Below are 27843 nucleotides of genomic sequence, written 5' to 3' on the forward strand. Positions count from 1 at the left end.
CAACCAGCCTGACAGATGAACAACAGGATGTCAAGCTCCATGATGACCACCACGACCACCAGAAGTTAGCCCAGGAGAGAGAGCACGTCTTGGGCTTGGCTGAGTTGTCGCAGCAGGTGCGTGATCACAACCACAAGGTCAGCATCAGCAACGATGAGGAGAAGAGGAGTAGGCGAGCCCAGAAACGAGAGTACATCATGGCTGAGTTGTTGCAGACGGAGAAGAACTACGTCAGAGATCTACGTGAATGTCTAGAGACGTACCTGTGGGAGATGACCGGTGGAACGGAGGAGGAGGATATACCTGCAGGCATCCTCAACAAGGAACACATCATCTTTGGAAACATGCAGGAGCTCTACGAGTTCCACAGCGATCATTTCCTGGAGGACTTGGTCAACTCTGAGCTACCAGAGGACGTGGGTCACTGCTTCGTCACATGGGCTGAGAAGTTCCACGTGTACGAGAACTACTGCAAGAACACACCTGACTCTAATCGACTCATAACAGAACCTGTTGTAACCTTCTTTGACGACATCCAGAGGAGACGCGGTCTTGATCGGGCAAACACCATCAAATCCCACCTCATGAAACCCGTACAGAGAATCACCAAGTACCAGCTCCTGCTGAAGGACTTGTTATCTTGCTGTGAGGAGGGGAAGAAGGAAGAGGTTAAGGATGCTGTGCAGGTGATGCAGAGTGTTCTTAAGAGACTCAACGATGCCATGCACGTCGCCATGTTGGAGGGTTTCCATGAGAGCCTGGACGTCCAGGGGAACTTGATGCTCCACGACAGTTTCCAGGTGTGGAACCCCAACTATTTCTTTCAGAAGGTTCACAAGCGCCACCTGTTCCTGTTTGAGAAATCGCTGGTCTTCAGCAAGGAGATCAGAGACTCCACTGGCAGAACGAAGTACCAGTACAAGAACAGACTACTGACATCAGAGTTGTTACAGGTGATGGAGCACATTGAAGGGGACCCCTGTAAATTTGCTCTGTTGGTAGGAAGGAACCCCACCTCTCACAAGACGACTGTACTTAAGGCATCCACTATGGAAGCAAAACATGAGTGGATTAAGAACACTAGGGAGTTGATGAAGGATATAATGACTCCCCTGAAGGTGAGACATTCTCTTCACCTCCCCAAAGCACTTGCACTGTTAAAAAGCAGGAGCAATAGCTTTGCGGGTACTGGCGTCTCAACTCATAGCAGATTTATTTGAGGTCTTTTAAATCACAAGGCTACCTTGTGATGTAATAAACAAAATTATATGATTTTAACAATAGGTTAGTTCATAGAGATTTATACAGTATGTATTTTTACAATCATTTTGTACTGTATACAATTGAGGTTATATATATTATATTTTAATAAGTGTGTTTAGGTTATATATTTGTACAATAAGTCATGTGTGTACATAATAGAGGTGAGTGGGATGGGAGGGTATTTGGCTCATGTACGTAAATATATATATATGCTTTTTACATTGTGATTTCTGAACTCAGATTGTCTTACTTTGTACATGAAAAATAAAACTTCTAAAATGTCATTCATTGTTTGTTCTTCACTATATGCCTGTTAAAGATATTTGACCAAAGCGTCACATTACAGTGTTGCATATATTCACTAAATATTGATTTCAAATTAACTGGTTTGAGTCTTAACAAAGTGTTTACTCTACTCTGTAAGGGCACCTTCTTTGAACCTAGTTATTATTATTATTATTATTATTATTAATAAGGTTCAGGATTCAGGTACTGGGTATCATAATCACAATTTATCAAATTAAAAACAAAATGAAAATGGTAATATTTGTGCAAAGAAAGAACACTCAGATGCTCATCCCAATATTGTTTAATGACTACAGTATACAATATATACTTTGACCGGGGTCCCCCAAGGCTCTACCCTTGGCCACTTAATTTCTTCCCTCTACACTAAATCGCTTTGCCGATCTACAAGCCAGTCTACAAGCTTACAAATGCATCACATTGTGAGCTTGTAGACCGGCTAATATAGATCTATAACAAGATCTCTACAAGATTACAGCGCATCGCATTGCATCGCCTTGTGAGCTTGTAGAGCGGCTGTTTTCGCAGAATGCTATAGGTTTGCTGAATGTCTGCCATTTATGACATGCCCAGAATAGGGACACTATGAATCCTCAGTGGCCATTTGAGGATTCAAGTGGTTAAATAAGAATTCATACATTATCAACAGAATAAGCACTATTTCCCCAAGCATCAGGTTGGTGTCTTGTACTTAATTCTGTAAAACCAGTGCTATGAGCTTGTATATCTGCTATTTTCGAATAGCCAAATAAATCTTAAAATGACACACAGATGCGTTCCCGGTCTTAAAGAGTTAACACACTACACCCTGTGGAGGTACTGTGTGCTGAAGTGGTCCCAGTCTATGAACACAGCAATTTGCTTGATTCTCATACATTCCATTTCTATATTCTGGAGAACTTAGTAAGAAGGCACTACTAATATAAACAAGAATAAGGCTGATAATGAGCTTTTTTAATATTTACTCCTGGAGTTGGCTCTAAATACTGCATTTCCTGAGTAATAGTAGGATTAAAACGTACACTGCTTGCTCTTAAATCATAGTGTGACTTTCAAACGTTACGCAGTAGATAAAAGGTGAGAGTGAGGTTTCTAAGGAATTCATATTATTAATAGTTGAGTAAATGGCACTTCCTACAGTATAAACACAGATCATTTGGAATGGGAATGGACAGGGAAAATAAAATACACATTTCAAATTCAATCAGAATCACATGTTTCAGAACAATGATTCTCAAAGTTGTTTTATTTTTTTCCTTCTCCCTTTTTCCTCTCTGCGACCCCAATTTACACTGTCAAATCCTATTAAATAATGACAGAGTTAAATACTAATTCAATGTACTAATGGAACCAAAATGGATTGGGATTTGTACACTCTCAGAATTGTACAGACACACACGTTAAGGGTCCATTTGGTTCCTAAAACTAGCATTTAACTGGGGACCCCCTGGAACCCCCTCCTCAAGGACCCCTGGGGGCCCCCGAACTCCATGTTAAGAATTAATCATTGTTAAAGTAGGCCTACTAATTATTATTTGTTTGAATTATTTTCTCTTTTTTTAAATGTAATCATTCTGATTTGCATCTGCATGATAGAATGCCATATAGATGTGCTTATGGTGCCGCCTAGTGGTTAAGAGTGTGCACAGCCACAGCCACTTTGATTCTCAGCCCTTTTAATTTCAAGGACCCCCAATTTGATATGAATTAGGCCACAGACGGACCCCCATTCGATAAGACTTTTCAATATTTTTCAATCTAGCATTTTTACATGATTTGGTCCAATATCGTCTATCATTTCAGAATGCCGTTCACTGTCTAACTGTATGTATTTGTAGATGTAGAGATAACAGTGCAACTCTGATCAAAATAGCCATTCTTGTTCGTTCTCTAGCTGTATTTACTTGTACATGTAATAACGGTGAAGATTAACTATCAATCGTTTTAAACGATTGATAGTGAATGATTCATTTAGCTGGGGACCCCCTGGAACCCCCTCAAAAATAATTAACAACTTAGAAATCTATCGGCTAAAGCAGATACAGAAATTCAACATGAAAAGAGGGGGATTAGGCTGTGAAAGGGAGAACAAAGGGAGGTCGTTTAAAGGATATGATAGTATCCGCTTGTCGAATACACTTGGGTATGGGCATCCCAGGTTTTTGGAGCTCAAACGGATAAGGCTCGGTCTCCCTTGGTTTTTGGTTACGAGGTTTGGGTACCTCTAAGAGAGCCCCATCTGAGGACCTTAGGACACAGGGAGGGTTGCAGGGGGGCAGGAGCTCAACAAGATATTGGGGTGCAAGACCCTTTCGAGCCTTAAAAGAAAAAAAAGGAAACATTTTTTAAATCAATTCTAAAAACAACTGGAAGCCAGTGAAGAGTAGCCAGGACTGGGGTGATGTGCACATTGAGCATTACATTACCGAGTAGTAGACCAAAGAGTCACATCTGAGAGTTTTTTTGAAAATAGTAGCCTTTATTTTTCTAACGGTTATAATGTGGAGAAGAAAACAGTAAAAAGATAGTCCATTCCAATGAGAAATCTCAAATCAAACACAACCAATAAACAAAATAACACATAGCATTGACATTTGGAAATGCCTAACCAACAGGATTTTTTTTTTTACCTAACCTATGTCACTGAGATAATATTACAAAGTATGAGGCTTCAGTATTGCCCTTCAGCATCCAGTGAGTAAACATACACTCCCTCTCACACACACACACACACACACACACACACACACACACACACACACACACACACACACACACACACACACACACACACACACACACACACACACACACACACACACACACACACACACACACACACGTGCCATCAAACTAAGAAACCATAGGATTGATCCTACTGCTGAACAAGGGCTGGACAATATATTGATATTATATCGATATTGTGATATGAGACTAGATCTCGTCTGGGAGTTTGGATATCATGATATGCCATGTGTTGTTTTTTTCCCCTCCCCAAATATAAAAATCAATCTACAAGTTCACAACACGGCGTGTCACGACGGGGTTATTTTTTTTGCTATTTCAGAAACCTTTGGAGAAAAAAAAATTGTCACACAATACTATATTATCGATAGAGATATTTGGTGAGTTGTGATATTAGATTTTGTCCATATTGCCCAGCCCTATGCTGCTGACCTACTAAAAATGGGAAATGAATCGGTTGCTCCCTGGGGGTTACTCAAGTCAAATACTATAGAATCACTGAATGAGATAAATATTTGAGCTTAACATACAAAGAACAAAATCATTACATTAGAAAAAGCACTAACCAACAAAATCTTAAAAGAGACAGAAATGGTTCTGTTGACATACAGTAACAGCAACTGTAGGTGTAGAATATAGATTAATGCTACTTTCTGACCCAAGTTCATTCTGTCGATTTCTAAAAATGTTTACTTTGACGTAAATCTGATCAAAACATCATTTTATGAGAATAAATGTTTGGCAATTGTGGATCTTTTATTCACAATCAGCATGTCCTAACTACACTCAGAACAAGTGCAAAGTTGTTTGAGAAATTTGGATTGGAATTGTGTGGTAACGGACTACAAAATTACATTCCTCAAGCTATTGCCTTGTGATAATTACTAACTGGGGGAGAATTTTTAGAGGACAAATAGCTTGAGTTGAGTCTAGAGTAAAAAAAAGAGGTCAGTTAGTTTTGACCTGAGTCCGTGTTTTGGGGCAGAAATGTTCGCCGTCTGACAACCACCGTACAATGAAATATTAATCAGGCTTTAAGTGGTTAATATTCGGAAACGATTTGCAAGCAACTGTCGAGAGCGCACCGAGTCGATAAGATCAAAATAAATATGGCCATTCCACACTGTAGATAAAAAAAACTCAAAGAAAATTCACCTTGTGACTGTGAGTACGGACTGTGTCTATAGTATGCTAAATAATCAACTGTGAAAAGGCTCAAGTAAGAGTGCCTCGGAAATTCTACGTTCATAAATATGGTAACTGTTATGATCACCGGTGCACATAACCATCTATTTACAACAAAAATGTGCAGTCTTATTTACATTTACAATATTATTTAAGTTCTTGTAGTAACAACACAGCATATAGCTTTTACAGAGTGTGGAAAGACGATATGTTTCACATCATATGACACCGTTGCAATTTCAACATCACGTTTCTTACAAAAAGGGAAGTCATATATCCTGGCTAAGATGTGCAGCTTTGAAAAAAATTATAAATAAAAGGAACAATTGTTGCTAAAATAATCTGATCACTTTTGAAATACTGATAGCTGTGTGTATTACAATTTCCCCACGACACAAAGAGGGAAATTAACGCAGACTGAGAGGGGAAAAAACAGCAATATAAAGAAGGAAAATAAAACGTGCCTTGGACCACGGATGGATGGATGGATGGCGAGCAAGGATGACAACAAAAGCACAAGCTGGAGGATGGTACAAAAACAGATAAGAAGGAGATCGATCAATCAATTTTTAACCCCTGAAACTGCTGTGACCCCAACCCACCCCACCCTAGACGTGAACAATGGCAGGCACTTGTGTATGTTGTGTGTTCGTGAGTGTGTGTGTGTGTGTGTGTGAGAGTGTGAGTGTGAGTGTGAGTGTGTGTGTGTGTGTGTAGTCAAATGAGACTGATAGTCCTCACAGAGTGTTGTCAGTGTGTGAAACAAGAGGAAGAGAGGTGGACGTTTTACAAAAATCTCTCCATGTTCATTCAGGACTCCATCTCGTCGTCGTCCAATGACGGTGGCACGAAGCTGAGCAGTTCCTCATAGGTTAACCCTGAGAGACAGAGAACAAAAGAGTCGTCAAGCCTAGGAAATTGACTATATTTTATGTATGCTGCGCGCGCGCACACACACACACACACACACACATACACACACACACACACACACACACAACAGTATATATGTATACACACAAATATAGTATTTACCCATCTATCTTTCTGTCCATATGTCTGGCTAGTCATCTATCCATCCATCTATCTATCTATCTATCGATCGTCGAGTTCGGGTGGAAATCTCATTATGTCCAAAACCATTACTTTTCAGGAAACGGGAAAAAACGGATCCTATGTAGTTATTATTTAGTCAGCCACAGGTTCACTTAACCCTTTCAAAATCGTTCAACAGTAGCAAAAATAGCAGATCCTCAAGCTCACAAACGTGCCACGATGTGCCGTGTTGTGAGCTTAATTGTAGATTGGCTATTTTCTCTACTTTTGCGAGACAGTGTTGTATGATGAAGTAGGGCATTGAAATATGGAGAAAGAAAGTTTCTGCCCGACACAACGACTATGTACACGGTAAGTATATATGATAGGGATGGGACGATATGAAAATTGCGTTTAACGATATTATCACGATAATCAAAAAATGCCTAAAACTTAAAATGCCACTTTTGTTAACCACTTGAATCCCCAGCATCCCTACTGAAACACACGCGTGGTTCGTTGCTTCTTTCTGTTCAACACCAGTTCTATGAAAAACAAGCCCAAAAGACCAGTTTTACCACGTTAAAAACATCTAGAAGATAATGTGAATGTGGAATATTTCTGAAACATTTTAACAACACAAATCTTGTGTATGGGGGTCCCTGGCATAAAATATTTTCAGATGGGGGTCTGCAGACAAATACATATTAATTAGGGGGTCCTTGACGTGAAAATATTTGAGATATTGGCAAAACAGTTGCGTGCATTAGCGCAAGATGAGGGTAAAGAAGGAAACATTCAGTCTAAATGTCCAGTAATTCGCACGCGAAAAGGAAACATTAATGTCCAGTTTGCTAATCCACAACTACTGTGCCAGATAATCACCAAGAGAGTTAAAAAAGAAGAAACGTTTCAGTCATTCAGTCCGACTTCACTGTAGCCTATAGTAGCCTTTTCATAAATTATATTTGTATTAGGCTGTCCTGAGAGTTTATAATATTTAGAGAAATGTAAAGTTTCAAATACAAAAGTATTGGTATAGTTGCTGGACATTTAGACTGAATGTTTCATTTATCCTCATCTTGCGCTAATGCACGCAACTGTTTTGCCAGGTTTTATTTTTGTTGTTTCTCATAAGCGTGCATCCGTTGTCTGTCAACAACACAGTAGTCTGTGCCTTGACTTCAGTGCGCTGACTCTCTCCCCACCCGCCCCCCGCCCCCTTGCGCTTCAACTACATGCAAAAAGGCAGTTCGCAGTTTAGACTGACTGGAGTCAATTCATTTCACAGGTTGCAGATCCGGTCTTAGGGCGGATACGGAAATGGCGTTGTAGCGCATGTGTAAAATTACCAGATATAGGCGGGCTCCAAGCCGGATCTGAGAATTGAGCGGTGAATAGAAACCAGCCATTCCCACATTGAGGGCTTCGAGGCTTTCCCTTTCATGCTGTGGAAAGTGTGTGTGTGTGTGTGTGTGTGTGTGTGTGTGTGTGTGTGTGTGTGTGTGTGTGTGTGTGTGTGTGTGTGTGTGTGTGTGTGTGTGTGTGTGTGTGTGTGTGTGTGTGTGTGTGTGTGTGTGTGTGTGTGTGCGCGCGCGCGCGCGCGCGCGCGCATGCGTGTGTGTTCCAAATAGTATAGGTTATTCTTAGAGTTTACATTTTTACAATGTGTACATATAAGAGGTTATACATATTTTTTAATAAGTGTGTTTAGGTTATATCTTTTTACAATAAGTACATAATAGAGGCGGATGGGAGGGTATTTGGCTCATGTACTTGAATCGTTTGAATTATTTGTATTTCAAAAATATATATATACTTTTTACAATGTGATTTCTCAGATTTTCTTACTTTGTACATGAAAAATAAAACTTCTAGAATATCATTCATTGTTTGTTCTTCACTTATATGCCTGTTAAAGTTCGTTGAGCTCAGATATCTGCTATTTTCAAAAAAATATTATATACATTTTTTAACTTGTGAAACAGGACATTCTGCAAAACTTTTGGTGCTTCAAGTATTTTTCTACTTTTACTCAAGTAAATGTTTAATTCCGGACTTTTCTTGTAAGGGTATTTCTACATTGCAGTATTGATACTTTTACTTAAGTAAAACATTTGAGTACTTTTTTCCACCACTGGAAATGGAATTAAGTAAATGTAATGTCAGTACTACCATGCAGGACGTCTTATCAGGTAAACGAAAATGTTCTTGAACTCAAGAGATGGCCATGGCTGAGGTTATTAGTCCAGACATCGTCAGGTGGTCTTTAAATGGACATTCTTTACGTCCACAAAGTGTACATTTTGCTATAACCTGCTGAAACACTTGGCTGATGTCTGCAAATGTAGTTGGCTGACATAAAACAGGCATATAAATAAATCCACATAACCACAAAATATCCAAGAAAGGAGCACCAGTCTGCCCTTGATCCCTATGTATGCAGTGGTGGAAAAAATACTAACATTTTTTACTTAAGTAAATTAAAGTATCGATACTTTAATTTACTTAAGTTAAAAAAAAGCGAGTATTTCTACGTTGCAGTAGGCTACTGTATTGATCAATAATGGTGCAACGTAGAAATACAAGCTGTTACAAGTAAAAGTCCGGAATTCAAAATGTGGGCTACTTGAGAAAACGTGCAAAAGTATTGGTATCAAAATGTACTTAAAGTACCAAAAGTAAAAGTACTCATTTATGCAGAATATCCCATTTCACAGTTTTCAAATGTATAAAACGTATGAAAATCTTTTGAAAATAGCCGACCTACAAGCTCACAACGCCCGATGCAGGCTTGTGAGCTTGTAGATCAGATCTGCTATTTTCAAATGGCCGAAATGCAGAGCTGAAGTGGTTAATGTACATTTAATAATAATCAAAATCTACAAAGTAACTAGCAACTAAAAGTTGTCAAATAATTGCAGTGGAGTAAAAAGTACAATATTTGCCTCTGAGATGTAGAGTAGAAGTAAAAGTACTGAAAATCGGAAATACTCCACTAAAAGTAAAAATACCTACAAATTGTACTTAAGTACAGTACTTGAGTAAATGTACTTCGTTATACTTTACACCACAGTGAGTTGAGCCGGCAACATCGTGGCGGATGATCGATAAGTAACTAACTGGTGGTGACGTCACTGGGTAGCTCTGCAGCGGTTAGCCGCAATTAGCTTAGCTTGCGGCTAACTAACGTTCTTCTGGATTAAGGTTGAGTCAATACATTAATAATCCCAGAAAAAAACATGTTAAATACATTTCCATCACAAAAAAGGCTATTATCATTTAAAAGACTGTAGGCCTACCTTTTTTTTACTTAGATAAACGCTGACGTCACGTTGTGTCTGTTTTAGATCAGACAGCAGGTGCACGCTGCGTGGGCGTGTCTACACTTGACCCTGACGTGGCGTTGCTAGTGAGGCGTTGCCATGGTTTTTAGGTTTTAGTTGATAGATTTGGCCTTTAAAAGGCGCAGGTCATAAGCCATAACCTCATTGACGATGTTAATGATGGAGATGAGTGTCCAGGAGTCAAGTGTGCAGGAGGCTTTATTGTCCAACTGTACAGTACTGTCTACCATGAGTCCCATCACTACCATCACTACCACCTACAACCAGTGCAATGGTTCCATAACCATGGCATGGAGGACGTTAACCTGGATACCTGCCTGGGAGGAGCTGCTGCAGCAGTGCCTGCAGGTGAACAACAGCACCTGCACCCAGCTGTTGCTTGCATGTGTTCAGTCCATGCTAGAGTGCAGCGCCATCAGCAGAGAGCGAGTGATGCTGCGGCCACACCCACCCTGCATCAGGTACATCCCAACCAGCCTGACAGATGAACCGGATGTCAAGCTCCATGATGACCACCAGAAGAGAGAGCACGTCTTGGGCTTGGCCGAGTCGGCGCAGGTGCGTGATCACAACCACAAGGTCAGCATCAGCAACGATGAGGAGAAGAGGAGTAGGCGAGCCCAGAAACGAGAGTACATCATGGCTGAGTTGTTGCAGACGGAGAAGAACTACGTCAGAGATCTACGTGAATGTCTAGAGACGTACCTGTGGGAGATGACCGGTGGAACGGAGGAGGAGGAGATACCTGCAGGCATCCTCAACAAGGAACACATCATCTTTGGAAACATGCAGGAGCTCTACGAGTTCCACAGCGATCATTTCCTGGAGGACTTGGTCAACTCTGAGCTACCAGAGGACGTGGGTCACTGCTTCGTCACATGGGCTGAGAAGTTCCACGTGTACGAGAACTACTGCAAGAACACACCTGACTCTAATCGACTCATAACAGAACATGTTGTAACCTTCTTTGACGACATCCAGAGGAGACGCGGTCTTGATCGGGCAAACACCATCAAATCCCACCTCATGAAACCCGTACAGAGAATCACCAAGTACCAGCTCCTGCTTAAGGACTTGTTATCTTGCTGTGAGGAGGGGAAGAAGGAAGAGGTTAAGGATGCTGTGCAGGTGATGCAGAGTGTTCTTAAGAGACTCAACGATGCCATGCACGTCGCCATGTTGGAGGGTTTCCATGAGAGCCTGGACGTCCAGGGGAACTTGATGCTCCACGACAGTTTCCAGGTGTGGAACCCCAGCTCTTTCTTTCAGAAGGTTCACAAGCGCCACCTGTTCCTGTTTGAGAAATCGCTGGTCTTCAGCAAGGAGATCAGAGACTCCACTGGCAGAACGAAGTACCAGTACAAGAACAGACTACTGACATCAGAGTTGTTACAGGTGATGGAGCACATTGAAGGGGACCCCTGTCAGTTTGCTCTGTTGGTAGGAAGGAACCCTACCTCTCACAAGACGACTGTACTTAAGGCATCCACTATGGAAGCAAAACATGAGTGGATTAAGAACACTAGGGAGGTGATGAAGGATATAATGACTCCCCTGAAGGTGAGACATTCTCTTCACCTCCCCAAAGCACTTGCACTGTTAAAAAGCAGGAGCAATAGCTTTGCGGGTACTGGCGTCTCAACTCATAGCAGATTAATTTGAGGTCTTTTAAATCTTGTGCTTTTTAACATTTATTCTCTATTGTAACTTTTCTTCCTGTATAGGAAGATAAGTTACAATAGTGAATAAAATACAAATATAAGATTCAAGGCTACCTTGTGATGTAATAAACAAAATTATATGATTTTAACAATAGGTTAGTTCATAGAGGTTTATACAGTATGTATTTTTACAATCATTGTGTACAGTATACAATTGAGGTTATATATATTATATTTTAATAAGTGTGTTTAGGTTATATATTTGTACAATAAGTGTGTACATAATAGAGGTGAGTGGGATGGGAGGGTATTTGGCTCATGTACGTAAATATATATATATGCTTTTTACATTGTGATTTCTGAACTCAGATTGTCTTACTTTGTACATGAAAAATAAAACTTCTAAAATGTCATTCATTGTTTGTTCTTCACTATATGCCTGTTAAAGATATTTGACCTAAGCGTCACATTACAGTGTTGCATATATTCACTAAATATTGATTTCAAATTCACTGGTTTGAGTCTTAACAAAGTGTTTACTCTACTCTGTAAGGGCACCTTCTTTGAACCTAGTTATTATTATTATTATTATTATTATTAAGGTTCAGGATTCAGGTACTGGGTATCATAATCACAATTTATCAAATTAAAAACAAAATGAAAATGGTAATATTTGTGCAAAGAAAGAACACTCAGATGCTCATCCCAATATTGTTTAATGACTACAGTATACAATATATACTTTGACAGGCGTCCCCCAAGGCTCTATCCTTGGCCACCTAATTTCTTCCCTCTACACTAAATCGCTTTGCCGATCTACAAGCCAGTCTACAAGCTTACAAATGCATCACATTGTGAGCTTGTAGATCGGCTAAAATAGATCTATAACAAGATCTCTACAAGATTACAGCGCATCGCATTGCATCGCCTTGTGAGCTTGTAGAGCGGCTGTTTTCGCAGAATGCTAGGTTTGCTGAATGTCTGCCATTTATGACATGCCCAGAATAGGGACACTATGAATCCTCAGTGGCCATTTGAGGATTCAAGTGGTTAAATAAGAATTCATACATTATCAACAGAATAAGCACTATTTCCTCAAGCATCAGGTTGGTGTCTTGTACTTAATTCTGTAAAACCAGTGCTATGAGCTTGTATATCTGCTATTTCTGAATAGCCAAATAAATCTTAAAATGACACACAGATGCGTTCCCGGTCTTAAAGAGTTAACACACTACAACCTGTGGAGGTACTGTGTGCTGAAGTGGTCCCAGTCTATGAACACAGCAATTTGCTTGATTCTCATACCTTCCATTTCTACATTCTGGAGAACTTAGTAAGAAGGCACTACTAATATAAACAAGAATGAGGCTGATAATGAGCTTTTTCAATATTTACTCCTGGAGTTGGCTCTAAAGACTGCATTTCCTGAGTAATAGTAGGATTTAAACTCACAAACCCTTTGAGACATCAAGTAATCTTCTAATCCACTAGCCAGTAACCACTGCTTGCTCTTAAATCATAGTGTGACTTTCAAACGTTACGCAGTAGATAAAGGTGAGAGTGAGGTTTCTAAGTAATTCATATTATTAATAGTTGAGTAAATGGCATTTCTTACAGTATAAACACAGATCATTTGGAATGGGAATGGACAGGGAAAATAAAATACACATTCAAATTCAATCAGAATCACACTGATCTTATTAAGTTTATGCTTCAGCAGAGGTAAATCTCCAGTTTCGCTCTTTGCCCTCGGATAGAGACATTGGATAGAGATTGCCCCCGAACTCCATGTTAAGAATCAGTGTTAAAGTAGGCCTACTAATTGATAATTGTTTTAACAATTTTTCTTTTTTTTAATGTAATCATTCTAACTGATTTGCATCTGCATGATTGCACTGGTGTATAGAATGCCATAGATGATACATGTGCTTATGGTGCAGCCTAGTGGTTAAGAGTGTGCACATGCAGCCACTTTGATTCTCAGCCCTTTTAATTTCAAGGACCCCCAATTTGATATGAATTAGGCCACAGATGGACTCCCATTCGATAAGACTTTTCAATATTTTACATGATTTGGTCCAATATCGTCCATCATTTCAGAATGCCGTTTACTGTCTAAATGTATGTATTTGTAGATGTAGAGATAGCAGTGAAACTCTAATCAAAATAGCCATTCTTGTTCATTCTCTAGCTGTATTTACTTACTGTACTTACTTACTGTACATGTAATAACGGTGAAGATTAACTATCAATCGTTTTAAATGATTGATAGTGAATGATTCATTTAGCTGGGGACCCCCTGGAACCCCCTCAAAAATAATTAACAACTTAGAAATCTATCGGCTGAAGCTGATACAGAAATTCAACATGAAAAGAGGGGGATTAGGCTGTGAAAGGGAGAACAAAGGGAGGTCGTTTAAAGGATATGATAGTATCCGCTTGTCGAATACACTTGGGTATGGGCATCCCAGGTTTTTGGAGCTCAAACGGATAAGGCTCGTTCTCCCTTGGTTACGAGGTTTGGGGACCTCTAAGAGAGCCCCATCTGAGGACCTTAGGACACGGGGAGGGTTGCAGGGGGGCAGGAGCTCAACAACATATTGGGGTGCAAGACCCTTTCGAGCCTTAAAAGAAAAAAAATGATTTTTTTTTAAAATCAATTCTAAAAACAACTGGAAGCCAGTGAAGAGTAGCCAGGACTGGGGTGATGTGCACATTGAGCATTACATTACCGAGTAGTAGACCAAAGGAGTCACATCTGAGAGTTTGTTTTGAAAATAGTAGCCTTTATTTTTCTAACGGTTATAATGTGGAGAAGAAAACAGTAAAAAGATAGTCCATTCCAATGAGAAATCTCAAATCAAACACAATCAATAAACAAAATAACACATAGCATTGACATTTGGAAATGCCTAACCAACAGGATTTTTTTTTTTTACCTAACCTATGTCACTGAGATAATATTACAAAGTATGAGGCTTCAGTATTGCCCTTCAGCATCCAGTGAGTAAACATACACTCCCTCTCACACACACACACATGTGCCATCAAACTAAGAAACCATAGGATTGATCCTACTGCTGAACAAGGGCTGGACAATATATTGATATTACATCGATATTGTGATATGAGACTAGATCTCGTCTGGGAGTTTGGATATCATGATAAGCCATGTGTTGTTTTTCCCCCGTTTTTCCCCCCTCCCCAAATATAAAAATCAATCTACAAGCTCACAACGCGCCGCGTCACGACGGGTTGTGAGCTTCTAGATTTTTGCTATTTCAGAAATCTTTTGAAAAAATAAAAAAGGGTTATCGTCACACAATACTATATTATCGATAGAGATATTGGTGAGATAAATTGCTATATTAGATTGTGTCCATATTGCCCAGCCCTATGCTGCTGACCTACTAAAAATGGGAAATGAATCGGTTGCTCCCTGGGGGTTACTCAAGTCAAATACTATAGAATCACTGAATGAGATAAATATTTGAGCTTAACATACAAAGAACAAAGTCATTAGAAAAAGCACTAACCAACAAAATCTTAAAAGAGACAGAAATGGTTCTGTTGACATACAGTAACAGCAACTGTAGGTGTAGAATATAGATTAATGCTACTTTCTGACCCAAGTTCATTCTGTCGATTTCTAAAAATGTTTACTTTGACGTAAATCTGATCAAAACATTCTTTTACGAGAATAAATGTTTGGCAATTGTGGCTCTTTAATTCACAATCAGCATGTCCTAACTACACTCAGAACAAGTGCAAAGTTGTTTGAGAAATTTGGATTGGAATTGAATGGTAACATTCCTCAAGCTATTGCCTTGTGATAATTACTAACTGGGGGAGTATTTTCAGAGAACAAATAGCTTGAGTTGAGTCTAGAGTAAAAAGAAAGAGGTCAGTTAGTTTTGACCTGAGTCCGTGTTTTGGGGCAGAAATGTTCGCCGTGTGACACCACCGTACAATGAAATATTAATCAGGCTTTAAGTGGTTAATATTCGGAAACGATTAGCAAGCAACTGTTGAGAGTGCACAGAGTCGATAAGATCAAAATAAATATCGCCATTCCACACTGTAGATTCAGTAGATAAAAAAGCAGCATTAGTTTGGATAATGTGAGCTATAAATTCTTGCCACAGGCAAATTGACGCGTGAGAGAGAGATCATCGATATAGTTTTGGTTTCAGATCTAAGTCTAAGCTCTCCATAAATAATAATAAAACGTTTTTTTTTTTAACATTCTGATATTCTCTTATACAGTGATATACAAATGGCACAATAAAAAGATCATAAATACAGGGAGGATCCCATCCCCACATTCAATATAAAATGGATAGAAAGTTTTTTTTTTTTTTAAATGATAGCCCAATAACAACACAGGTTGTACTCTTCGATTTCTGAGAATGGTGGATAATTTTTAACACATTCATCTGAAGAATGGTGGATCATTTTTATCACATTCATCTGAAGAATGGCGGATCATTTTGAATACATTCATCTGAAGAATGGTGGATCATTTTGAACACATTCATCTGAAGAATGGTGGATCATTTTTAACACATTCATCTGAAGAATGGCGGATCATTTTTAACACATTCAGCTGAAGAATGGCGTATCATTTTTAACACATTCATCTGAACCAGAAGTGCTCAAGGAAGAAAGAAAGGACATGGTGTGAAGCAGTAGAACCCAATGGCTGTTCAGGAAGTACATACTACTAAAAAGGAACACAATATAAGCAAAGTTAAATCTTCGTATTTGTTGTAGAAAAATTATCACCTTCTGCATGGTCTACAATCATAGATATAGAAACCTAGATACCTCATTAGCCGCTGCAGTTCATTGGAGCGACCTGTATCGCGGCCGCCATATTAGAGGGGGCACGCTTCCTGACTCCTGGCCAATCACAGCGCGTCTTTTACGGGACTTGTCAGTCTCGGAAAAGAGGCGCTGTGATTGGCCAGTAGTCAGGAAGCGTGCCCCCTCTAATATGGCGGCCGCGATACAGACGCCTCAGAGTCGGAGGAGGCATCTACCTTTATATATCTATGGTCTATGGCCTGAGTAAGTACTCTCCTACTCAGGCTGATGAAGGCCTGAGTAGCCGAAACGCGTCTGCTTGTCATGACCGCTGCGGCGGTAAATAAAAAAAACTCAAAGAAAATTCACCTTGTGACTGTGAGTGCGGACTGTGTCTATAGTATGCTAAATAATCAAGCGGATGCACATCTCAACTGTGAAAAGGCTCAAGTAAGAGTGCCTCGGAAATTCTACGTTCATAAATATGGTAACTGTTATGATCACCGGTGCACATAACCATCTATTTACAACAAAAATGTGCAGTCTTATTTACATTTACAATATTATTTAAGTTCTTGTAGTAACAACACAGCATATAGCTTTTACAGAGTGTGGAAAGACATACGTTTCACATCAACATCACGTTTCTTACAAAAAGGGAAGTCATATATCCTGGCTAAGATGTGCAGCTTTGAAAAAAATGATAAATAAAAGGAACTATTGTTGCTAAAATAATCGGATTACTTTTGAAATACTGATAGCTGTGTGTATTACAATTTCCCCACGATACAAAGAGGGGAAATTAACGCAGACTGAGAGGGGAAAAAACAGCAATATAAAGAAGGAAAATAAAACGTGCCTTGGACCACGGATGGATGGATGGATGGATGGCGAGCAAGGATGACAACAAATGCACAAGCTGGAGGATGGTACAAAAAACAGATAAGAAGGAGATCGATCAATCAATTTTTAACCCCTGAAACTGCTGTGACCCCCACCCCACCCTAGACGTGAACAATGGCAGGCACTTGTGTATGTTGTGTGTTCGTGAGTGTGTTCGTGAGTGTGTTCGTGTGTGTATGTGTGTGTGTAGTCAAATGAGACTGATAGTCCTCACAGAGTGTTGTCAGTGTGTGAAACAAGAGGAAGAGAGGTGGACGTTTTACAAAAATCTCTCCATGTTCATTCAGGACTCCATCTCGTCTCTCATCTCGTCCATTGACAGTGGCACGAAGCTGAGCAGTTCCTCATAGGTTAACCCTGAGAGACAGAGAACAAAGAGTCGATGTCGGGTGGAAATCTCATTATGTCCAAAAACCAGTACTTTTCAGGAAATGGAAAAAAAACTGTATTTAGTCACCCACAGGTTAGACTGCCCTAGCGTGTCTGATATCATGTCTAGACGGGCGGGTTCAAAATCTGCGGAGAAAAATTCCGCTGGATCCTATTGGTTCACCAATCTGTCCGTCAGCCCCCGCCCCATCTCCTCCCCAATGTGTAGCATAGACCATATTCACACGGCGGCCATATTGCCATTAAGTCAATGAAATGCCACCCCTGCTGCCACCCCAGTTGCCACAGCAACGCAATGTTAAATAAAAAAATGGCCGCCGTGTGAATATGGACTATTGAGAGCCCTGACGTCACGACATTTGGAGCGACGCCCACTGCACTCTGGTTGGTTGGGGAAATGAAACACTTCCTATGCCCGGAACATCGACTGGTTGGTGCAGGCTTTTATTTTTTAGCAAAACTAAAAACTAAAAGCCTGGAGATCGAGGCTACCCATGGGTACACTTAACCCTTTCAAAATCGTCCAACAGTAGCGAAAATAGCAGATCCTCAAGCTCACAACGTGTCACGATGTGCCGTGTTGTGAGCTTGTAGATCGGCCATTTTCTCTACTTTTGCGAGACAGTGTTGTATGATGAAGTAGGGCATTGAAATATGGAGATAAGAAGTTTCTGCCCGACACAACGACTATGTACACGGTAAGTATACTGTATCTGAAAAAGTTTTAATAAAACTTAAAATGCCACTTGTGTTAACCACTTGAACCCCCAGCATCCCTATTCTGGGGGGGAACGTTCGCCAAACATAGCAGATCTACAAGCTCACAATGCTTTTTGGCGAATGGATTTGTGTAGAGTGAAATAAGAGCGTACCAAATGCGCTCTTCACAGGTCCGTTTTTATCAAGTATAGAGGGTTTAAGTGGTGCTGAATTTGCAGCTCAAGGATAAGGATAATTCCTTTTAACAGGTCGTTCATGAAAGTCCTTGCGGTCTTGTTTCCAATGAGAACCTGTGAGCAATTAAGGGTTAAGAGTCTTGCTCAGGGACAAATTTCATTTCATCGACACATATGCTGGCCTGGCCTGGAATCGAACCTGGGGCAACCAGGGCCTCTGGCTCCCTAGGCGGGCTCACTAACCACTCAGCTATGGCCGCCCCAACAAAAGCTAATTCATCCCAGTGCATGACGGAGGACAATTTCACAATAAATTCAAATCTCTGTGATACGATTATTGTGAGCGTTTTGTCTTTTCACGATAAACGATAATAACGATTATCGTCCCCATCCCTAATATCTGACCGCCACTGATCGTCAATCTACGGTTGGGCATCTTATCTTACGTTTCCATTCCTCGATCTCCAGCTCGCGGCTCTCAAAGCTCTGGTCGTAGGGTTCTGCTTCCGGCTCGTCGTCCGGGTCGTGATACTGGGCAAAGTAAGGATGGGCCAGCGCCTCGGACGCTGTGATCCGCTTGTCCGTGTCCAGCACCATCATCTTCTCCAGCAGGTCCACCGCTATACAACATAGGGAGATAGGGAGAGAGAAGATCAAAACAAGAGCTAGTAGCAGTGTCGATTTCGTCGACTAAAACTATGACGAAAACTAAATGAAAACGAAATAATAACGAAATAAAAACTATGTTACGATGACTAAAACTAAGACTAAATATATTGACAATTTCGTCAACAAATAAAAACTAGACTAAAATGTTAGTGAGGGATCTAGTGGAGAAGAGATCCAGTAGAACTAAAAGACAAGTCATTTTATGTTTGGTTGCGCTCGGGTGTTGCGCTCTGCAAATAGCAGATCTACAAGCTCACAACGTGTCGCAGCGCGACGCGTTGTGAGCTTGTAGATCGGCTATTTTCAGCACGCAACCAAGTGTAAAATCAGCCATTGTGACACCATCAAGGCACCGCCAAAATATATTGACGAAATCAACTGTAGATTTAGTCGACTATAATCTTATATTTAGTTGACTAAAACTAAAACATTTCAGATGACTAAAATATGACTAAAACTAAAAAAAAATTTTTTAAAAAGACTATGACTAAAACAAACAAACAAAGTTTCTGTCAACATCAACCAGGTTCAAATCCGGGGTAGAATAGGAAAGTTACATAGTGCTGCTTTAAGTATAATTTTGAGGTACTTTTATTTTGCTTGAGCTTTTTCCAGAACTTTATACTTCTACTCCACTACACCTCAGAGGCAAATATTGTACTTTTTAATTCACTACAATTATTATGAAAACTTTAGTTACTTTGGCTATTTTCTAATTAAAAAAGAAAAAAAAGGCAATTCAAAAAATTACTTTTACTATGGTACTTTAAGTATATCTTGAGGCCAATACTTTTGTACTTCTACTCAAATAAAGCCTTTTACTTGTAATTTCCTTTTTTTTACTTCTTCCACCACTGATTAAAGGAACATCAAAACATAAATTAAACTCTAAACACTATCATGGCAACAGAAAGCCATACAGATATGGCTGACAGGACCACCCAATGACCACTAGAGGGAGCCAGACAGCAACGCAGCACATGCTCAGTAATGTGTGACTTTAACAACAGTAAATAAATACCTACCAGTGGGATTGGCGCCAATAAACACGTCAGCAAAGTTCCTCTTGGGCATCTGGGGGAGTGAGTTGATGTAGTTTCTCGCCTGTGATAGAGGGATGAACGACAAAAATGTATGAACATCTCATGTAAAAATGTATTATTAATACAAGTAGTTATTTTATTGATTGTATATATCTGATGGATCAGGATGGAATAACTGAACTAGGTCCATGAGTTACATAAACCTTTACCAGTCAAGGATGTAGAAAGGCACTTGAGGTGTTGAAAAACTATATAGGTATAGGCTAATAGTTGTTCCAACACCCAAGTCTGACATATCATAGTTTCTTGTCTTAACTACTGCACTTAAGGACTTTTCTTCTATCGATTAGTTACCCCATAGTGACTTGAATTCATGGATATTTTTTTGTTTTTGTCGCATTCCTACGCCAATAATTTGATGACCGGCAGCAGTTCCGGTAGGAGACTCTTTGACTAATGACAAAAAAATCTTTTTGGGGGCGAACTATCCCTTTAAACCCTCTACTATTAGTAAACTAATACTTATTTGGCCCGGGGTCGGCTCTGAACTTGGTCTGCTCTTTTAATCCTCTATTAAAAAAAAACAAAAAAAAACACATCTCTTCGCCCCAGAATAGGGAAGCTACTCTATGGTTCAAGTGTTTAATGGAATTATAAATCTATAAAATGTCTCAGGTCAGCGGGTCATACCTCATTCTGAGTGTTTAACAGCCAAAACTATTACGATTCAGATACTGTTGTGTTATGAGGAACGCTGCTGCACCTTGCAAAGCATTCTGGGAAGCGATTGAGATGCTGCAGCAGTGGCTCAGGAGGTTAAGAGCAGCCGCTCGGGAAACAGAGAAGGTTCCCGGTTCTATTCCCGACACGCTGAGGAAGGCGTGACGCCAAAACGCGCCCGCGTATGCTGCCTGTGCCTTAAATTAATTAAAAGTACCAGAAGGACTTTGGAGTGCAGACTATTATTTTCTTAATTGAGAGTATGCGGATGCGTCACTTTTCCACCGGGACACGCCCCCCCCCCCTCATCTAGACTGAGTGGCAAAACATTGAGCAGCATGGAGTATTGGAGTTTGGAAGCGCTCGTTGGAAATCACTCAACGGTCCTGCGTACCACCTGTTTCTAAATGTCACATAATGCAGGAGGCAGCAGGACGTTGCGTTATTGAAAACGAGCGCTTCCAAACTCTGACACTTAGAAAAATAATCACCTGCACAGAATTTATTCACAGGAAGTAGCTCATAACATGTCTCTACGGTGAATTTTTATGAAACAAAAACTTTGCAGATAGAAAGAGGATAATTCAAGCTTTCCGTACAGCTGCCATGTTGGGGAGTTTAACGTAGTTTAAAGGGTCTACACCATGAAAATCACTTTTTTCTTGTTTTTTTGTATTTTTTGGGGTCCCCAGTGTCTCTTGTACCCCAAAAAATGTTTTTTTTTTTAATTCAGTCATTCCTTCTCATTTCATGGATTTCCAGAATGGGCGTGTCTGAACAGGCGATCTCAGAATGGAAATGTTTATGATGTCATAAACATTAATGATGGCAAACCCAATGTTAAATGAAAAGTGCCCGAATCGCTCCGAAACTTTTTCTACCCCCCCTAAGTGGGGGTCTACGAACAAATACTTCGGGCTCGGATTTTGGCTCCGGATGTGGGTGAAACAGGCACCTCAAACACTTGGTGGAATTGTTCAAAAATGTTCAAAGTGTTTTTTTTTCGATTTTGTATTTTTCTTAGATGCTTCTTTTTATGCAGAATTTTTCCTTTTATTTTTTTATTTTTTATAATTTTTTTAAATATTTTTTTTTATTAACAGACAGAATTGCTCAGTAGCCCCCCCCTGCACAAGAGGACGTTTTGGTATTGCAGCTGAAAGTGCTGTATAAGCCAGAGACAATTGACTTGGGATGAGTATATCTGAGTGATGATTTAGGCTCAAACCTTTTGAAAAAGGTTTGAGGGACATACACCATATGATATTAAATATCAAATATTTTTTTTAAATTCATGGTGTAGCTCCTTTAATACAATCAGATAGGACTTTTCTGTTTGGATGTATGGGGCTGTCGAGGCCAGAAAGTATTTTTTTTGCCACTCCAGTAGGCGTTCCCGCATAACTTCCGGGTACGATGATGTCGCGCGCATAGCGAGTGAGTCTTTGTGAGCCGTGCACCCAGCAAATTGCATTATGTACAGACTGAGTGTGCTCGTTCTTGCTTCTACCGTGATTGGGAGGCGTGTCTGGGGTAAATGTGAAGATTGAGAGCGTCTCACCTCGTGGCTGGGCATCCTGCTGATGAGCGAGGCCGGTGGCGTCCCCGTCAGACGCATTATCTGCTGCAGCTGGTTTATATCTGTAGCCTTTAGGTCAAGGGCTGTCGTTGTGACATTATGGAGGCAGAAACATTACACAGCATGCAGTGGTGGAAAAAGTACTCAAATTCTTTACTTAAGTAAAAGTACCAATACTGCAATATAAAAATACTCTGTTACAAGTAAAAGTCCAGAATAAAAAATGTACTCGAGTAAAAGTACAAAAGTATTGGCATCAAAATGTACTTCAAGTACCAAAAGTAAAAGTACTAAATATTTGAAAATAGCCGATCTACAAGCTCACAACGCGTCGCGGTGCGACGCGTTGTGAGCTTGTAGATCTGCTATTTTCAAATAGCCTAGGTATAAAACAGGGCTAAAGTGGTTAATGTATGTTTTATAATATCATAATTTATATCTGCAAAGTAACTAGTAACTGAAGTTTTCAAATAATTGTAGTGGAGTAAAAGTACAATATTTGCCTCTGAGATGTAGTGGAGTAGAAGTAAAAAAATGTGGAAATTGGAAATACTCAAGTAAAGTACAAATACCTCAAAATTGTACTTAAGTACAGTACTTAAGTAAATGTACTTAGTTACTTTCCACCACTGACAGCATGTAACGCTCAGCTGGTGTGTGCGAGTGTGTGTGTGTTACATGGGTAGCCCTGTGACAATCATTACATAAATCGCCTAACCGCAATTATTTGAGATAATCACAATTATTTTCTGCATAGCCGCTATAATCGTCATAATCCTTTCCATGTTGAAAAATGGCCAATATGTCAATGGCCAATTGTCAGTGGTCATTTGAAGGAGGCTATAGGGACGTCACGATTACAAAATGTAAGTTGACAATTAATTGTCATACAGATAATTGATTTATTTAATTGTGTTTCTGTCTTTGAAAACTGGAGCATACAGTATGAATAAAAATTACATTTCTGTTTGGCTTTTCGGCTTCGTAATCAAACATTGCACAGGGCAGATATGACACATAACTTAACATACAAAGAAATTACTGACATATTTAATCATTTTTATACTTTGAAAAAACGTTCTGACACGTAAGCTTGTAGATCTGCCATTTCTGTTTTTTTATATTTGAAAAAGCATTTTTCATCATGGAAACGATTTTCCACAAAATAAATCGTGATTATCTCAAATAATTGTGATTAGATGATGATGTAATAATTGCGACAGGCCTAATCATTATCAGTGGTCGTTTGAAGGAGGCTTGTGCTTTGCAATACCAAAAGTATTCCAACAGAAGAAGACCAGGTCAACATGACAACATGTCCTCAGACTCTGTCAAGACGAGGCACATGTTGTATATGAAACACAATCCCTTGTTTTTGTCTCCAGGCTCAATCCCCCAGAGCTTACAGCAAAAGCAAAAATGGGTCAGTTACTGAGAAGTCAGAATTACTCAGAAAAGGGAGTTACAGAATCTCGCTCCCTGTAAGTATCACCCACCCAGCACAACAGTGGTCTCCAGGTTGATTCTGCTAGTCAGGGTGGTGGTCCCTGGTTCACAATCAGTTGAAAATGTTAATTTCGTTGACAAGAAAAAACGTTGGTCGACTACCTTTTTTCACTGACGAAAACTAAATAAAAACTAAATGAAAACTTAAAATTATGACTAAATATATCAACAAATTTAAAAAAATGATATGCCAGAAGGCTAGGGAGGGACTAGTGGAGAAGAGATCCAGTAGAACTAAAAGACAAAGTCAATGTATGCTTGGTCGTGCGTGGGTGTCGTGCTCCGGAAATAGCTGATCTACAAGCAGATCTACAAGCCAAGTACAAATCAGGCATTACAACGCCATCACGGGCCGCCAACATATCTTTTCTGACGGCTAAATCAACTGTAGACTAAAATGTTATGATATTTAGTTGACTAAAACTAGACTAAAAAGTAAAACATTTCAGATTACTGAAATATGAGTAAATGGAATTTCATTAAAAAGACTATGACTAAAACTACATCAAAACTTGATGTTAAAATGAACACTGCACTGATGTACTTCATCAGTAGGAGACTCAATTGAGTCTCCTCTGCTGGTCATCAAATTATTGGCTTAGGAATGTGACAAAAACATTCCTAAACCCGGACCCCGCTATGAGAACCAATGCGATATACACCGTCATGGCTCATGAACTACTACACAATATACACAATCCGGCAGTTTGAAGTCATGCAATCTCATTGGCTAACCCTCCCGCCCGTGTCCTTATTATGGCCTTAACCTCAACAAACCAATTGTCCTTAACATGGCCTTAACCTCAACAAACCCAATGTCCTTAACATGACCTGATAGCATGAAACTGAAACATGAAACTGATAGCGGTTCTATCAGTTTGTTACTGATAGAACATCAGTTCAACAGTATCTCAAAGATTGCCAAGTCTATGACTATTGAATCTCTCCTTCATATCAAACAAACAGACTCCAATTTAACATACACATTGGCAGAAAGTATCTACCAAAGCAATTCAGACCAGACTGTAATTCAAACACAACACAGGATATCATACTGGAATATCATTTTGAAAAATATAGACGCTACAATGTCTTGGGTGACTGCAACCTCAAAGCTGTGAGTTGATGGATATTATTAACCTGCTTAACTTAAAGTACAGTACAGGGGTCTTCAACGTTTTTCTCAGGCCAAGGACCCCTTAGCAGCAGGGACGTGCACAGATAGACTCTAGGTGGTGCTAGAGCACCTGCCCTTTGCCCTCTTGACCAGAAATGCCCTAAAAAATAAATAAATAAAAAACGTCTTTTTTCTTCTTTTTTTTACAGTATGTAGCCCATGGTGACATCGATCAATTCTGGATTAAAAGCTTCTAATATATTAACAATTCCCCAAAATGTGCATTGCAATTTTCTTCTATAAATCTCACACTACTAGGGGGGCAGCCGGCGGTTCTGCGCGCCGCGCAAGGTGCCCCTTTTTTTTTACTTGAGCACCTGCCCCTCAAAATGTCTGTGCACGCCACTGCTTAGCAGGATAGAGATGAAGCAGGGACCCCCCACTACATATTGTATAAAACTGTGTTGCAGATTAAACTTTTCCATAGATGGCTTCATAGACTTGTTTGACATACATTATATTTTCTATTGATGTGTTCATGTTAATGTGTATTTTCAGACAGCTAACCTTTTAAACCCTCAATATTTAGTCAACTTGACCATTGGCTCTGCTCTTTTTCCCTCTACACCAAACTCTCAGAAAATAGCAGATCTACAAGCTCACAACGCCTCGCGGCGCGAGGCGTTGTGAGCTTGTGGATCTGCTATTTTCGGCTAATGTTCCCCGTCACACAGAGATTTGGCGGACCCCCTGTTGTTAGTCTGAGGACCCCCTAGGGGTCCCGGACCCCCTGTTGAAGACCCCTGACTTAGTGGGTAGAGAAGCCGGTAATCAGAAGGTCCTCGGTTCACCTCCCGCCGGCCCACCCAGTAAATACTGAACGTGTCCCTGAGCAAGACGCTTTCACTGTAACCCCTACAGTACCTGCATCATGACCATCTGAGTAGCCATCACCTGGATAAAGCTGAAACTGATTAGGATTAAAACCCATTAAGACCTGGAACGCATCTGTGTCACTTTAGATTTTTTGGATATTCAAAAATAGCAGATATACAAGCTCATAGCGCGGCACCGAGTGCCACGCTATGAGCTTGTAGATCTGCTATTTTTGAAAAATCTTGAAAAAAATGTTTAGATTTTTTTTCAAAAAACTGTTAGGATTTAGATTTTTTTTAAAGAATCGCCTCAGGTCTTAATGGGTTAATAAGGTCTACGAACAAAAAACTACAAAGACAGAAACCCGATCTCACATGTCATCGTCAGTGAGATCCATACAGGGACCAGGCTCACACAGGCTCAGAATTCTCTACCATCTGTTATTTTTTGAAGCCAGTCCAGAGATTAGTATCAAAAATGAAAAGAGGTGGAAAAGCATATTTACACAGTCAGCAGAAAATGCTATCTAGTAAAGTTTGCAATATTGTGGTTACAATTTGTGTTTAATTTTCCTCCCAGCGGGGTTAAAGTCATGAATATTACAGATACGCATGCATTAACCCACATCCCACATGCCTGGGAGAAAAGAATAGGAGCCGTTCTAATGTATCCAAGGATATGAGGTCATTTCAAGAATTTATATCATATATCCTCCACCCACCCGCGACCCCCCTAAATAATCATATTCAAACTGGAGAACCCCCCCTCCCCCACTGACAAGCACTTGGAATTGTAGGCATTACAGATACAGATAAATATTGTGAAAATAGCTGAACAACAAGCTCTGTGAGCTCGGCTAGATCGGCTAATTTCACAATGTTTGCCTCCTTCTTCCGTAATATTTGGCCAATTTGGTATTAAAAGGGTCTTAAAAATCATTAAATTGTCACTTTAGAAATGTGCAGATACCCTGTATGAACTTATACTGCATGTTGGTTTGTTTACTGTTGAGTGAGAAAACAATGTTGCACATTAAGCTAATCATGTGGGGACCCCCCCAAAATAATTTGGGGGCCCCCCTGGAGGTCCCGACCCCCAGTTTGGAAACCACTGCCTTAGGTAAGTGGTTTCTCACTCACACCTGTTGAGTGAGAAAACAATGTTGCACATTAAGCTAATCATCTGGGGACCCCCCCAAAATATACTTTGGGGACCCCCCTGGAGGTCCCTACCCCCAGTTTGGGAACCGCTGCCTTAAATAAGACATTATGCACGATATGAACATACAGGGCTTTGCTCACATGGACTAACAGCCAGTGGCATGCAGCAGAGCAGAGGAGTGGATAAGCTGGCTTAGGAACACGGAACACAGAGCACGCAAACACATTATTATGCAACAACGCTCCTACACAGTAAGATCCGGACTCCAGAGTGTTTCATTTTAAATAAGGCACATTATTTGAACATGGAACACTGTGGATTTCATTATACTGTGTGTCACTTTTGAGTGTGTGTGTGTGTGTGTGTGTGTGTGTGTGTGTGGTCGTGTGGGGGTGGGAAAAGAGGAAGGTTTTTTTCTTCCGGTATTATGCAAAAGCAGTGGGAGCACCGCCGCACCACAGTGGGCTACGATGAGTCAGAGACCACAGGGCTTACACGCACACACACACACGCGCACACACACACACACGCACACACACGCACACACGCACACACACAAAGATACTAATGCACTCCCTGGATCTGAATATAATCAGCAACAATGGCACTTAACTCAAACAGTACAGTTCCTTTAT

The 27843-nt window shown here is 40.1% G+C and overlaps 1 protein-coding gene across 2 annotated transcripts in view; it reads right to left on the reverse strand.

The window, feature by feature from the left end:
• Nucleotides 1–4027: 4027 nt before the first annotated feature.
• Nucleotides 4028–27843, reverse strand: part of mapk14b (mitogen-activated protein kinase 14b) — a 57682-nt gene continuing 33866 nt past the window's right edge. Inside the window, exons 9-12 of one of the 2 annotated variants that reach the window (XM_080424358.1) lie at nucleotides 22531–22610; nucleotides 20232–20310; nucleotides 18984–19157; nucleotides 4028–6377 (exon numbers count right to left, since the gene is read on the reverse strand). In XM_080424358.1, coding sequence (XP_080280484.1) covers nucleotides 6310–6377; nucleotides 18984–19157; nucleotides 20232–20310; nucleotides 22531–22610 — 401 coding nt within the window. In that variant the 3' untranslated portion in view covers nucleotides 4028–6309. Of the gene's footprint in view, nucleotides 6378–16527; nucleotides 17609–18983; nucleotides 19158–20231; nucleotides 20311–22530; nucleotides 22611–27843 lie in introns of those variants that run through there. The other variant, XM_080424357.1, reaches the window with a different exon arrangement.

The sequence above is a fragment of the Gymnoscopelus braueri genome, assembly GCF_963280865.1.
Source record: "Gymnoscopelus braueri genome assembly, chromosome: 3".
Lineage (NCBI taxonomy): Eukaryota > Metazoa > Chordata > Actinopteri > Myctophiformes > Myctophidae > Gymnoscopelus > Gymnoscopelus braueri.